The 15,485-nt window shown below is 40.1% G+C and overlaps 1 protein-coding gene across 4 annotated transcripts in view; it reads right to left on the minus strand.

Moving 5' to 3' along the window:
* ttc13 (tetratricopeptide repeat domain 13) overlaps positions 1–15,485 on the minus strand; it is a 42,685-nt gene that overhangs the window by 17,513 nt on the left and 9,687 nt on the right. For all 4 annotated transcript variants that reach the window (XM_067988615.1, XM_067988614.1, XM_067988613.1 and 1 more), the window contains exons 3-13: positions 12,902–12,977; positions 11,491–11,561; positions 10,860–10,925; positions 10,442–10,534; positions 10,195–10,311; positions 9,407–9,517; positions 8,348–8,430; positions 5,485–5,626; positions 2,926–3,100; positions 1,277–1,433; positions 449–579 (exon numbers count right to left, since the gene is read on the minus strand). In XM_067988615.1, coding sequence (XP_067844716.1) covers positions 449–579; positions 1,277–1,433; positions 2,926–3,100; positions 5,485–5,626; positions 8,348–8,430; positions 9,407–9,517; positions 10,195–10,311; positions 10,442–10,534; positions 10,860–10,925; positions 11,491–11,561; positions 12,902–12,977 — 1,222 coding nt within the window. The remainder of the gene's footprint in view (positions 1–448; positions 580–1,276; positions 1,434–2,925; positions 3,101–5,484; positions 5,627–8,347; positions 8,431–9,406; positions 9,518–10,194; positions 10,312–10,441; positions 10,535–10,859; positions 10,926–11,490; positions 11,562–12,901; positions 12,978–15,485) is intronic.

Consider the following 15,485-nt stretch of genomic DNA (forward strand, 5'->3'; position numbering starts at 1 on the left):
TACTCAACATACATGGATCACTGCTCATCAACCTGGCTGCTGGCATGAGATTTCTAGTGTAAAAAAAAATGATGAGATGGTAAGCCATTTCTATCATTAGAACTCAACGGCAGTATATCGGACCCTTGAGTTTAAAATTTAAAAACCGAGTTTATGCTGCAGCCAATTCGCAGTACTAACAGTCCAGGGCTCTCTTTTTCGAGCAATGTCGCAAAGTCAAACCAAAATGTGCAGTGATGCTAATCCTACAGTTAAACTGTACATCTTGGCTCTGTGTGGTACACTGCATCAACAAAAAGGCACAAAGTATAACTAGGGCACTAAATGTTTGAAGGAAATAAGCAGATCCAGGTGTAATCAACTGGGGTCCTACACAGCTCAGAAGTGCAATGCAGAATATTCAGAAACACACATCTTAGTTCCTCAGCTTGGGCATCTTACAGCTCACCTCTATGTATCCTTTTGTTTGGAAGAAAGCCAGGTGTGTCATATTGCATAAGAGCACCCAAGTGATCTGCAGTGCAAATTAGCCCCTGGACCTCTACACTGTAGCTTTCAAACTTCTGAGGTAGAACATCCCTATGATAAAAAAACAAAAGTTTGCATCAAGCTTAGTACATACAGGGAGTATACAGAGAATACAATAATATTCACAATAAATGGAAGTACAATTGAAAACCGCAACCTAATGTGACTTGAAGAAGCATCTCAATAAAACCCCATTTCTCGCTGCCAAATTGCTCCCCTCCATTCATCTCATGAAGGCATTGACACCTTTCTGACGTATCAGGAACAGGAATTCTTCTCAGTATTTCCCTTCCTAACTCAGGGATGCCAAAACCATTTGTGTATTTACTCAGATTGAATCTGGGACCTCCTGATCGGCACAGCTTCACTCAGCACTAGCTAAATTCATTGGGCAATCGGGGAAACTCCTTTTCTAAATAGATTTCATTCAATCTCTCCTGTCTACATTCGTCTTCCTTCAAGCCGCATACCCTCAGCCTCCAGTCCTCCCACTACCAAATGCTGAATCACTACATCTTGATTTCCATGTCCTTCGATGGTGCATTGAAAATCTTCTTTCTTTCAGTTCTTCTAAGAAACAGTTTATTCATATCTCCCAGTCTCTTGCATAGTTATCTGTATTTTCCCTTTATGGTTCCACCTTTAGACATCAAGCACACCCTATTAAAAGCCTGACTGAAGAAGCAGAAGACAATCAATAGATCGACAATTTTGCACAACAGTGGGTTCATTTTTTTACTAAACTCACTTTATGTGAGGCTGTAATCCTGGTTGCTCTTCATAGTCTTCTATAAGGAAGGGAAGGTACTTGGCCCAGTGATCCTTGAAATTACCAGGAAGATCAAGGTCTATATTGTACTCAGTCACCGGCAGATCGAGGTGTGCATGTAAGTAACGTGAATATTCTACAAAGGGTTAAGGAACAATATGCAAAATGCTTACAAAAGTATCCACATAAATTCAAGACAGAGCTCCCACAAAATTCCAACCCATTTAATGCACATAATATGTGAATACTTTGACTACCACAGTCCCCAAAATGTTGTAGCAGGCTTTGCTAAAACTTTTGAGTTACTGACCTAGAAAGGAGTTTTGCCTACAATGAAGAGCACTGGTGAGGCGGCAACCAGGACATGTTGGAGTTCTAACACACTATTACATGAATGAGTAGAATGTAGGTTTGCACACATTCTCCATAGGGAGAGTTCCTGACTTTGGCTGAATTACTGTACGGAAACAGATAGAGGCTGTGTGCTCGTCAAAAATCAGACAGGCAACCACTGCAGTGCACTTTTGCTCATCTCATGTAACTGGCAGAGACTTGCCAGCTGGTCTTTACCCTTCCTCTCACTGGGATGGTGCGAGATACGAGAGGGACAAAATAGGAGCATGAGAAACAACTACAGCTATTATGTCGTAAGAGGTAACAAAAGGCCACTCCTCTGATGGCTCGGAGTTTTCCAAGCGAGCCACACAGATCAGGAATGTCCCAGGTTGGACTGGGTTGGCAGTGGGAATGTTATAATTAGCCTCAGTATGCTAGGCTAGAAAGGAAAAAAAAATCCACCAGGGTTCCTAGTCCCGATGGCTATCAAGCGACCCTTGTGGGAATGACGATCACTTGGGTGAACTACTGGAGGGCAACTGGCACGTATGAAACCATATCCCAGCAATGCCTTCAGGAGAAGAAGGGAGCAGAGAAAAACTGATAGAGACAATTGGTAAGAAAAGAGAGAGGAAATAAAGAATGGGAATCAAAGGAAGTAGTAAGGAGGGTATATCTTATGCAGTCAAAACTAGCATTAAGTAGCTTATCTAGATTGAATTACATTAACTATAAGCTAGTCACAGGGGTGTAATGTCAAGAAGTCCACAGCTTACAATGCTCCATCTCCACTGAAAAGTGATGGGAGGGGAATATTTGAAAATACATAAACACTCAAATGTTAACGAAGCTAAAGACAATCGCCCTTCTGTACATGACCAGCAGCTGCACGAGGAAAACATGCGGATGAGAAACAACCAAAAAGAGGTTTGTAGAATTTAACAGAATTATTTAATGATTGAATTACTGCTATTTCTGTACAGTATAAAATAGTTCCAGTGCTTTGCATTGAAACAGATTTTATAAGAACATTGAAACAAGAACATTTTATAATATTGAGTTAATATAACAAATCACAATGGAGACAATGAACCCATTAGTTAAGCTATACGTAAAGTTATTTGCTTAAATCATCAATGTAGTAAGATTACAGAATACAATATCTATATAACTTCACTAACTTGCTGTGAGAAAGGGAAACCATCAAAATATCCACAATGACTATTCTTAAAAAATATATATGCCTTTGCATCAGAAGTATCAGACTTAAAGCGTAATACAATGCAACTCACCTCTGAGGTATTTCACTTTGAGATATTCAGAACTCGCCTTCTGACCTGGAAGTGGGTCATTTAACATCACTTTAGTCTGTGCTTTAATTCCCTCATAAAACTGGCCCATAGCAACATGGCCCAGACCCCTCATGTACTGGCAAACCTCATTGTATGGCTCCAACTGCAGACACCCCTAGATTTAAAAAAAGGAACCAAGCACATTCGCTGAGTTAATTTCTTAAGCTTCATAACTTCAGTGGCAGAATTTACAAAAATAGGTATCCAAACAATATTAAACTGGTGTCTAATTCCATCACTCTACTTATACAAAAGAAATGGACAGTCGGAGTGTTGGGAAAATTAGAAGAGCTGACAAAGCAGGCAAGGTGACATTCAAACCAAAGAAAGGCAGGCTTTTGCCACTAAGGAAGAGGGCTGCAAGACATGTCGAGTTCAAGTTGTGAGGTGACAGTAACCCCACAATGTAGTGCTTTCAGTTGGTTGAATGTGGCTCCTGGAAGGCTACCACAGATTGAGATAGTGGAGCAAAAGGTTTGAGATGATGGATGGGTATCCAAATATGCTTCACTCGTATATTATACGGGACTGGTAGAATTATGCATCAGTGGTGAAGAAATTTAAGTGTTGTTGAGAAAGTCACCAGACTCTCACCACGTGGATGGATGTAGAAAGTGGAACTGTGAGGAAGAGAAAGAGTTAGACACTGAGAATGCAACATTCAGAGAAGTAACAAAAGCAGTTGAAAGGAGAAGGGTTAGTTATATATATGGTGCAACAAGCAGAAGACAAGAGGTAGGCATGAATTGGTAACAGTGAAGTGAGAACCAAAGTAGAATTTAGATCTTAACGGCAGAATCAACAAGCTGCATGGATGGAGTGACATAGTCTGGAGAAGGGAGCGGGATAGTTTGGAGAAGCCAAGTACATCATGGAGCCAGTTTTGGTTAATAGTTTAGGTTTAGGTTCCTGTTTTTGGTGGGTGGGGGAGAGCTACCAACTAGAGCAAACCTGGCAATATGGATCTATAGGCAGGGTGTGGCCACATCGGAGCACACCCTGTTGGCCTGCTTTTCTTAGTGAAGTCAAAAATGTTAATCAATAAGGAAAAGCAGTGACTGAGATTGTGAAGGAGGGGCAGCAGATTAAAAGTGCTTGGACGAACAGAAGATGGATTGTTATCATGAAAGATTGGAAATTCACAGTAGATCTTGGGGAAGAAGGAAATTTTCCTGTGCTCCAACCTCCAGCCAGGTATGGTGCTGTGATCAGAGTGGATAAATGGCATGCACTCAGTGAAGCTGATGGTTTTTGTTGGAGACAGGGCTAAAGAAGTGCACCAAAGAAAGCTGCTGAAACGTGCAGAGTTGGTGGCTGAGTGCAGATAGGGTACACGTGCGAGATACCTGCAGTGGAAATGAGATGATACAGATTTGAAGAAGCTTGGATGGGGAAATTCTTAATGAGGCTGGAGTTGAGAAGCACAAAGACTGGTACTATGATTAAAAGGACAGAGTGCAGCACAGAAAGCATCAGGGCAGATTGCTAACCATCACACAACAAACAAATCAGGGGTCAAACTACTATGCTGTGCACTGTCACTGCCACTAGTTGGACTCTCAAACTAAGTGGTAGTGTTATGGGGGCTAAAACCACATTGATACTCAACACCCTGATGGCTGCATGGGGAGGAAGTGACAGTTTTTCCTGTTTGTGAGATGTATCTAGACTTTGTGTTCAACACCTGGCTTTAATTACTTGTCAATCGCAATTTAAGACAGGTAACTTGATATTTTTTTAATCTTCAAAGTGGAAAGCTGGTCTGCATTTTCTAAAATAGATAATATGTAGAGATTAAGTAATGAAAGCCCTTTATAGCCTTCAAAAATCTGAACCCCGCAGATGAGATTACAGGTTTATAATTCACATGGAGGTATCCATTACTCTGCCTACTTCCATACTCCCATTTACAAAAATAATTCTTCAATCGCCCCCATCCCCGCTGTCATATTGAACAATGTAAAGTAAACCTGGTGCTAGGTACGACATCGCATTTTCCATGTCAACGTCATCCAGAAAAAGGCATTTTAGATTTCGAATTGTCTCTGCAGTCCTCAAAGGGATGGTGAATTGTGTATAAAAAGTTTCTATTCATACTCAAACTTTGACTTCTTAGTCCTGATGGGCCTCATCAGCTCTGCATAGTGAATCAAAAAAGATTCACATTCGTGCCAGTGGAAGGACCATTTCTTTTTCAGGTGGTGATTGCGGCCTTAGCTGTGCTGATGTGAAGTGCCAATGGAAGTGCCCACAGGAGGGTAGGAGAAAGAAAAACAAACAAGTCCAAGAGAGAAAGTCATCCCTGGACGCTTCCTAAACATCTTCTAATGGCCAGTAGCACAGCAGCATTGATGGAGGCCAGGGAGCAAACCAAATACATGCCTACCCTTTCAGCCGGGAGTACTCCATGTCAAGATAGGGGGAAAGTCAGAGAAGAAAAATAAATATTAAAAACTTTATGCCATTTAAAAACACACAATATCTTTAAATACCCTATACCTTAAAGTCCTTCAAAGCCTCCTGGAGACTACCATGATGATAAAGCATCATTCCTCTCAACTGAAGAGACTGAATGTGATTTTGATTCAATATTAAGGCCTTCTGGAAACTTTCCATAGCTGCTTCAAAGTCCCCCAGCTCTCTATGGAAAAAAGCAATAAAATCACAACAGAATGCATCAGCCTTTCAAATCAACATTTCCACAATGAAACAAATCTTTCCATTACCCAGAAACTTTATAAAGCTACCATCATCATCGAGCTACATCATAACTACGGCACAGAAACAGGCCATTCAGCCCAACTGGTCTATGCCAGCATTTATGCTCCACACGAGCCTCCTCCCTCCCTTCTTCATTTAACCCCATCAGCATACCCTACTAATTCTTTCTCACTCATGTGCTTATCCAGCTTCTCCTTAAATATATCTATGCTATTTGCCTCAACTACTCTTTGTGGTAGCGTGTTCCATATTCTTACCACTCTTTGGGTAAAGAAGTTTCTTCTGCATTCCCTATTGGATTTACTAGCGACTATTTTATATTTATGACCTCTAATTTTGAACTCTCCCACAAGTGGAAACATTTTCTCTATCAAACCCTTTCATTATCTTAAAGACCTTTATAAAGTCACCCATCAGCCTCCTCTTTTCTAGAGAAACTAGCTCCAGCCTGTTCAACCTTTCCTGGTAAGTATATCCTCTCAGTTCTGGTATCATCCTTGTGAATCTTTTTTGCACCCTCTCCAATGCCTCTATATCCTTTCTATAGTATAGAGACCAGAACTGTGCGCAGGAGTCCAAGTGAGGCCTAACTAAGGTTCTATACAACCTTCTATCATGAGTAACTCATTTCTGGCTGTGCAGTGACACAAACCCTGAAGGTTAAATCAGGTGTGAAGTTGACCGAATAATATTTAGGCAGGAGGTGCTTCACCTTCATGCAAGCTGCAATTTAATTTCAATAAAAAGATCCTTTATAAAATTTACTTCTAACCTTTTCAATGTTAGCAGAGAATCAGCATTTAGATCCATGCACAGGCTCTTGGCTACAGACCAACAAGAAGCCAGTAATTTAACTCTAGTTTACTGGGCCTGCAACACTATGGATTCCACACAAACCTGGGCCTGCAGTATCATGGCATCCTAATAATTCTTTACAGGTCAACATTCTTTGATTGTTGTCTGCTGATCTGTTTTCGAACGCTTTTGCTGAAACAGCGAGTCCCAATAACAAATCAGGTTTGGAGAATTTTCCAAGCTTGCTAGCATGTTCCATATCAGTAGATATATAATCCTTTACCTATCCTTTTTCAACTTCAATTGTGTATGCTAATTAAACATCCTTAATCTCTCACATATTTAGAACTAAGAGTTTGGGACCGATTTCCCTGTTCAATTCGCCTGGGGAACAGAGAGAATGTCGGTGGACTAAGACAGGAGCTGTGTGACCCAGATGATCTGCAGCCTGAGCCTGTTCCCCAAGCACACCGTGACAGATGTAATAGTCTACATTTCTCATCTGTCCGATATGAAGGGAACAGAAAAGCGGTCCACTAGAGAATTACAAATTTTTACAAAGTGCCATCAGATTTAACTTTTTTTTTCCATTTAAATAAATCCTATTGATCCTTTATCAATAAATGAAATACAAAAATATTTCAATACCATACTCCTAGGCTAGACATGTTAAGAAAAAAAAAATCTAAAATCATTGGCATGGTACTAATAACTGCACTGCTGCAATTTTGTTTATTAAAATCTGGCAATCAGAAACTAAATGTTTAGTAGATCTGTGGACAAGAATTCACAACTGAAAATGCACCCCTCTCAATCTGAACTGATTATATCTCACACAGACATGCATCCATTTCCTGCAAATGATTATAACTAACATAAACATGCATGCATTTCCTGCACTTCAGACAGATCAGCAACTGTTTCTCAATTTCTTTCTGAAGTGTGCATTCTTCCTCTGTTTAATAGCTAACTGGTTCATTATTAACATTATGTCCAAAAAACAAACGTTTGTAGAACTAGTACCAATGCTGTCAACATTTTCCAAAAATGAAGAAACCCAGAGGAAGGGCCACGGCCTATAGTGCAGGGCAGGTCTAAGGTCAAAAAAGGTAAAAGAGAAGCAGTAAATCAGGTAGTAGTGATTAGGTGACGTGAAACTTATGATTTAAAAGCCTGAAGATTGAAGGAAAGGCTGAGGGAAAGTAAAGAATTCCAGTTTTGAGGTTCTGGAAAAGAATGAGTTAGAGTAAGAGATTGTGCAATGAATCTCGATTTTAATAATGAGGATATAGGCAGAGGAAGAAAGCATAGGGTGCCATATTTGGAGCTTGGAACCTACTTCTATTAGAATATCTGCTTTTATTTATATCATCACTACCACTGAACTGGTTATTCATAACAATTTGAAGGCTGCACTGGTTCGGTTTGATAAGGAAAGTGCACATACAGCTGGACATGTTCCCTCAAATCAGTACCAGAAGGACTGAATCCAGGAGCACTATCGGAAGGCACATCAGCAACCTGACAGAGAGGGTGATCAACATAGGGAACAGGTCAACAGGATAGGTGATTGAGGCAGGACACCAGACTCATTTAAGAAACAGTAGCTGTTGTAATGGCAAGGTGGTAGAGTTAACATCTTTTAAACTTCATTGTGTTTATACAGTACCTTAAAAAATAGATGTCACTGAAAAGTAAATTACCCTCACGATCCAATCTTGGGGTCAAACCGCAGTAATCTTCAGTTGCTGCTCAAGTGTCTCCGTATTTGTTCTTATTTGCTACCAACAGGAATCAACAAACTTATTCTCTGCACCCCCCCAACCAAAATAAAAAGTAAACCAACCTGTAGGCTTGCCCTAGACTTCTATAAGCATCTGTAAAATCTGTTTTGAGCTTAAGGGCATCTTTGAATGCATCAATTGCTTCCTACAAGATAAAAAAAAACTATGTGCAGTAAACTGGATGAAATCACTTGAAACAAATACCACAAAACTGTTAATTTTCTCTTTGCAGCAAAATTCTTCTCTAAATCGTTATTATTTACATCATCTATCCAGTAAATCACACAAACCCCAATGTAATTTACACTATTTACTAAAAGAACAAAGGGTACATTTTAAAACACCCAAGGCAACACTGTGATCCACAGCGTAGAGCCTCAATACACTGTAGCATAAAGTATGAAGATGCTAGTTTGTGCTGCCTTAACTGGACCTGTGTGCGACCTCTTTGTTAGCAAAGACATGTGCAGCTAGGGAGTAAATGAGTGATCTGGCATGTCTAGGTCCTGGTGATTCATTGATCAGGGGTTATTTACTTCTAGTTCTTTTAGTAGCCTTTGTAGAAGGTATGGGAGTACTTTATCAAGTATATGTAGAAGGGTGTCTCTGCAAAAATCAGAAAGTGCATTTCTGACAAAGACTACAGAAGTTACGATTGTATAGCTATACCAGCCAGATAGAAGTGTGTCACTTAGATGTACAAGTTTCCCGGAGATCAAGGGAGGTGAGATTTAAGCCATCTGTACAGCAACCAGGCTGAAGATGAATTTCCCCAAGAGCAGAAAATCCAGGAGGAATGGACAGCACGTCTACAGACAGAGGTTCATCACCCTCACGTCTCAGAGGGCTATCACTGTTCTCCCAGAAGAAGGCGAGGCAACCAGCTTATCCAAACAGCTCATAAGGACAAGGCAATATAAGTTCTGGGAACATTCCTACCTACGAGCATGTAGACTTTAATTTATTCAATAGACTGGCTATCTAATGCTGTTAACGTGTCAGCTATCTAAGGAGTCTAATCTTAAATTAATCCCTCTGCAACATCCATGATTCTGGATTTATCAGACATCTAAAGCAGGCAGACCTGGTTTAAAATCCTTATTCTTGCACAAAACACTCACCTTCAGCATACCTCTGTGATAGAAGGTTAGACCTTTATACAGCATGGCAATTGGCTGGAATTTCTTCATTTCTAAGGACAGCTGGAAGTCCTCATGTGCTGCTGCATAATCCTGGACGATAGTCACAAAATAGTCAAAAACCTACTTAGAACTTTGTAATAAAACTGGTAGAATTATTTTATTACTTGGTAACAGAGATAACTATTTTGCTAATTCTATTACATGACTGCATGAAATTTCCTTATAGCTTATTTCAGTGTAATTGAGCACCATTGTGCTTTGCCACACATTGGAGATCCTAAATCACAGTCATGCCTTTAAGAGAAGATAATATAATGAGGACAGATGCCCATGAGGGAAGAGGGAAATCAAAAACATCAAGCTGCCTTTAAGTCAAGAAAACTTCACTTCTTCCAATATATTCCCCCAAGTGCACTTACTTCCCTAAGTCTGCCTCAAGGATTCTTGTCTTTAATGTGAGACTCACTAACTTCCATTTATGGTCATAATTTTCTTCACAGACTCTGAAGTAATCTGTGTTTATTTTTTCTACATGCTCCAGCATTTTATATACTTTGATGAGTTCCCCCTTAACAGTTTTGTTGCTCGACTGTAAGGCTTATGCTTGCTTACATTTCTGCACATGTAGCTGAACTTTTATGATGTAACAAACAATATTCATAACATTTACTAAATTCAGTTTTATGGCTAGGTTATTACAGTTTGTTACTATACAGTGCAATAAAAAAATGTATTGATAACTACAGGAAGCAGGATCAACTACTTACCTCAGATATAAAGTAAAGGGTACCTCTATGTCTGTACAAACGCGCTGATGGACGCAACTGAATGGCCCTGCTGAGATCATTTAAAGCCTCACTAATTCGACCCAGTGGGGACAGAATCTGCCGAGTCAAAGTATAGAGAACCATACAACATTATAATGTAGTATATAAACCCTATTAAACAAAATCCATTACTACATTCATGTCATCAGAAATAAATACTGCATCATTGAACAAAGACAAAACTTACCTCTGCTCTCTGTTCAAATACCTCAGGGGCATTAGGTTCTAAGGTTATAACTCTGTTCAGTTCAAAGAGGGCAAGCTCAGCATTTTTGATATCCTGAAACACAAATGTCACTTAGAATACCAGCACTCTCCGATAAATATAATACATTTTCCTTCAGTTTATAATCCACTTCCATTATGCTCACATGAACATTTCAGAGGATATCTTGGTAGATAGTGGTCAATTAAGAAACAGTGATCGGCATAAATAGATTAGTTTGTAACTACCTTTGCCATACAGATTAATTTATTGGACTTAAATAAAAATCATTCAGAATATATAAATAAAAATTAATGCTCATTATAATGAATTAAAAGAAACATCACAAGCTTTCTAGTATCACACCTAGGGCTTTAATTCAAACAGGAGAAATACTGACCTGTAAACCCTTCTTTCCATACGCTATTCCCCTTCCATAGATAGCACTCACTAGTTCCGGGTTTCCCTACTCACATTGCACAGACAAAAAAAATAAAGGAAAGGCAAGAAACAGAAACGTAACAGCTTCAGTTAAATGTGCGTCATAAAAAGTTGCTACAATTACACCAATTGTATTTTACCCTCTACCCATACATTCAAAGTGAATATACGTGCATATCCTGTCAGGGGTATTTATTCAATGCCTATGCCATAAGTTCACAGCTAATCAGTCAGGTCTGAAAAATTATGGCATATATATGAAATGAATACCATATTCAACATTGGCTCTGGCATAAATATTCTACTGTTCAGGTAATGTTTCTCAGTCTCCATCAGTTAAGAGTTTGCTTATCAAATGACAAAGAACTCATCTACAGGATACAGAAAACATGCCACAAGAAACTTCAGATCCCCACCCGAATAAACATTGCTAACACAGGCATATTATACCAAATACTTTCCATAGCCCGCAAGTCCTGTGTTTGCATAGCCCAAATATTTTACAAGCACACACGTTGTAAATAACTTACAAAATGGCTAAGTGTGCAGGACTAACACCAAATGTTACAGTTTTGACAAAATGTACATACCTGTAACAATGCTGAAAAGTGTTTGATTGCTTCATCATATAAGCTATTTCCAATCAAGGCATAGCCAAATGCTGGGAAATTTTGGGGAAGAAACAAGTATAGATTAGCGGTAACTTAAAAATAATTCTAAATTTAAGTCATGTTGCAGTTCATTTCCAAAGAATTCTAAACAATGTCAACATCTTTTTGTTTGGTTTCACATTCTGTGGATTGTTTTTTAAGGAGTAAGTACTAATGACATAAAAGACCACTGGAAGCAGAATTGAACGAGATACTGTGAGGGAGACAGATTAACACATGCAAATTGAAGAGGAGCACCTTGGGTAATAACTGTATGAGGAAGAGTAATTAATACCAGCAGAGACCCAGGACAATTCAGCAATCAGGTCGTTTCAACTATGTTATTTCAGCTTCCTAAACACTGGGCTTAGCACAGCTAGTCAGCAGCCCAGTGGGGTCATCAGCACTCAAAAGTATTCAAAACTAGCAAAGATACATCAAAAATATATTACATTTATTGATAATCTTTTTGTATCTATCTGATCTAAAGAGATACTGGCAGCAAAATTCATTAACTAAAAACTGAATGCAATACAGAACAGAAAGGTCCAAGGTTCAATCGCTAGCCTGTACTGATGGCTGATCTTAGTGGTAGGGGAGCTACAACTGGCTTCAGTGCCCACCTTAAGGGAAGAAAAATGCTTCTTGATTGCTATCCAACAACCCCTGCTGGACATACAAAGATGTGGGTGCAGGGTGGAGACAGGATCAAGTTTGTCCACAGTGCCTCCTACAGCCAAATAGCCCAACTAGACCCTCACAGTCAAGGCTCACACATTAATGATGGCCACTTGGGTCAGGTATTAGACGGTGTAATGTGTTTATGGAACTAAGCCCAGTAAAGCATTTTGCCATCAGGGGGTGACAGCCGTGGAAGTGAGCATAGAAAATTGGCAATGGGTAAAACTAAGTTTTTCTTCCAACAGTGCCACGCTTGCTATAACTTTTCCTATAATCACTAATTGTCCAAATGCACCACAGATAATTAACTTCAAACAAAGCTACCCAACTACAGAACAGCTCATCCCAACTGGACCATTGCTGTGATGCAGCATCCAAGAACAGCTTCCACAAAATAGATCAGGTTAGTGGGATTTGCTCAGCACTTCCCCACAGGTGACGGGGGCTAACAGAAGAGCGTGTCTGCTCCCGCACAGTTCCAAACATTCAGCTATACAGCAACATTGGTTGCAGTCTGGGAGCAGCTCCTGTGACTGTTATCTCAGCTGGGAAATAGGCCACGACCTAAAAGAGAACACAATTGTTTTCCCCCCTGCAGAAAAATGGGCTTTTCCTTGACTTTACTATCCACCTTAAAACTTACTGACACAACCCATGAATAAATACATACCCAATTCCTCATTTGTATTTGCATCGACAGTAGAAAAGGGGAACCTCTTTTGTTCAGCCAATACTTTAGCTTGACTCTGAAATTGAGAAACAATGCATTGATGCAAAAAATGAGACAGTATACCAAAAAACTATAAAATATAAAGAGTTACGACTGTAAATCAGTTTCATAGTTTAATAAATGATCTCTACACAGCATCACAATCATTAATCCTCAAAGTACTCATCCCAGGATGCTTTGTGCTATCTAGCACATTTTACATTTGTTCACCACTGTGAAAAAAACAGTATAATCTGGCTGAGGCCATTTATGATGAAATTCTGTTGAACACTTTTGCCACTTGTATAAATCAACCTCTGTACAATATGAAATATAACAGGTCTGATTAATTTTCCACCAATTCCTGCTGAAGGTTACATTTAAGCCTGCTGTAACTAAAAATCAAATTCCTGGTCCTCCTTCCCAAAACACAGTAACTTAAGAAATCAATGCAGGAATGGGTGTCATTTCTCACAGTGGCTTCCCAATCCTAGTCAGTGGTGCGGGAAAGGCAGACGAGTGAACCAGAACCCTCTGATGCGCCTCTCAGCAGTCACTCGAGCAGCACGGGCAAGGCCGGAGGGAGCAGTTCACTGGTTGCATTCTCAGATGAATATAGGTGGCTTAGCAGAAGGGTTCCAATTTCTTTTTTTAAAAAAAGAAACCAAGTTCTAGCAATTTTATTTTATGATACCCAAAGATCTTGTTTGAAACAAAATTTCATTTAGAACCATAGGATCACAGAAAGTTACGGCACAGAAGTAGGCCATTCGGCCCATCGTGTCCATGCCGGCCGAAAAAGAGCTATCCAGCTGAATCTCACTATCCAGCACTTGGTCCGTAGCCCTGTAGGTTACGGCACTTCAAGTGCAGATTCAAGTGATTTTTAAAATGACTTGAGCATTTCAGTCTCCATCCCACCCTTTCAGGCAGTGAGTTCCAGACCCCCACCACCCTCGGTGAAAAAATTTCTCCTCAGCTCCTCTCTAATCCTTCTACCAATCACTTTAAATCTATGCCCCCTGATCACTGACCCCTCTGCTAAGGGAAATAGGGCCTCCCTATCCACTGTATCTAGTTCCGTCATAATTTTATATACCTCAATTAAATCTACCCTCAGCCTCCTTCGTTCCAAAGAAAACAACCCCAGCCTATCCAATCTGTAATCATAGCTAAACTTCTCCACCACTGGCAACATCCTCATAAATCTCCTCTGTACCCTCTCTAGTGCAATCACATCTTTCCTGTAATGTGTGACCAGAACTGCATGCAGTACTCAAGCTGTGGCCTAACAAATGTTTTATACAGTTCTAGCATGACCTCCCTGCTCTTATATTCTATGCCTCAGCTAATAAAGAAAGGTATCCCGTATGCCTTTTTAACATCCTTATCTACCTGTCCTGCTACCTTCAGGAAACTGTGGACATGCACTCCAAGGTCCCTTTGTTCCTCTACTCCTCTCAGTATCCTCCCATTTATTGTGTACTCCCTTGCCTTGTTTGCCCTCCCCAAATGCATTACCTCACACTTCTCTGGATTGAATTCCATTTGCCACTTTTCTGCCCACCTGACCAGTCCATTGATATCTTCCTGCAGTCTACAGCTTTCCTCCTCACTATCAATCACACAGCCAATTTTTGTATCATCTGCAAACTTCTTGATCAAGCCCCCCACATTCAAGTCCAAATCATTAATATATCACAAAAAGCAAGGGACCCAGTACTGAGCCTTGCGGAACTCCTCTGGAAACAGCCTTCCAGGCGCAAAAACACCCGTCAACCATTACCCTTTGCTTCCTGCCACTGAGCCGATTTTGTATCCAACTTGCCACTTTCCCTTGGATCCTGTGAGCTTTTACTTTTTTGACCAGTCTGCCATGTGGGACCTTGTCAAAAGCCTTGCTAAAATCCATGTACACTACATCAAACGCGTTACCCTCCTTGTTACCTCCTCAAAAAATTCAATCAAGTTAGTCAGACACCACCTTCCCTTAACAAATCCATGCTGACTGTCCTTGATCAACCCATGCCTTTCTAAATGACAACTTATGCTGTCCCTCAGAATGGATTCCAATAATTTGCCCACCACCGAAGTTAGACTGCCTGGCCGTTAAACAATGGTACAACGTTAGCAGTCCTCCAATCCTCCGGCACCACGCCTGTAGCCAGGGAGAATTGGAAAATGATGGTCGGAGCCTCTATTATTTCCTCCCTTGCTTTTCTTAACTGCCTGGGATACATTTCATCCGGACCTGGCAATTCATCGACTTTCAAAGACACTAAACCCTTTAATACTTCCTCTCCCGCTATGTTTATCCCATCTAATATTTCACACTCCTCTTCCTCCTGAACTACAATCTCTGCATCGTCCCCCTCTTTTGTGAAGTCAGACGCAAAGTATTCATTAAGAATCATACCCACATCTTCTGCCTCCACACATAGGTTACCTTTTTGGTCTCTAATAGGCCCTACTCTTTCCTTAGTTATCCTCTTGCTCATAATGTATTTATAAAACATTTTTGGGTTTTCCTTAATTTTACTTGTCA

Source organism: Heptranchias perlo, chromosome 8, assembly GCF_035084215.1.
Source record: "Heptranchias perlo isolate sHepPer1 chromosome 8, sHepPer1.hap1, whole genome shotgun sequence".
Classification (NCBI taxonomy): Eukaryota; Metazoa; Chordata; class Chondrichthyes; order Hexanchiformes; family Hexanchidae; genus Heptranchias; species Heptranchias perlo.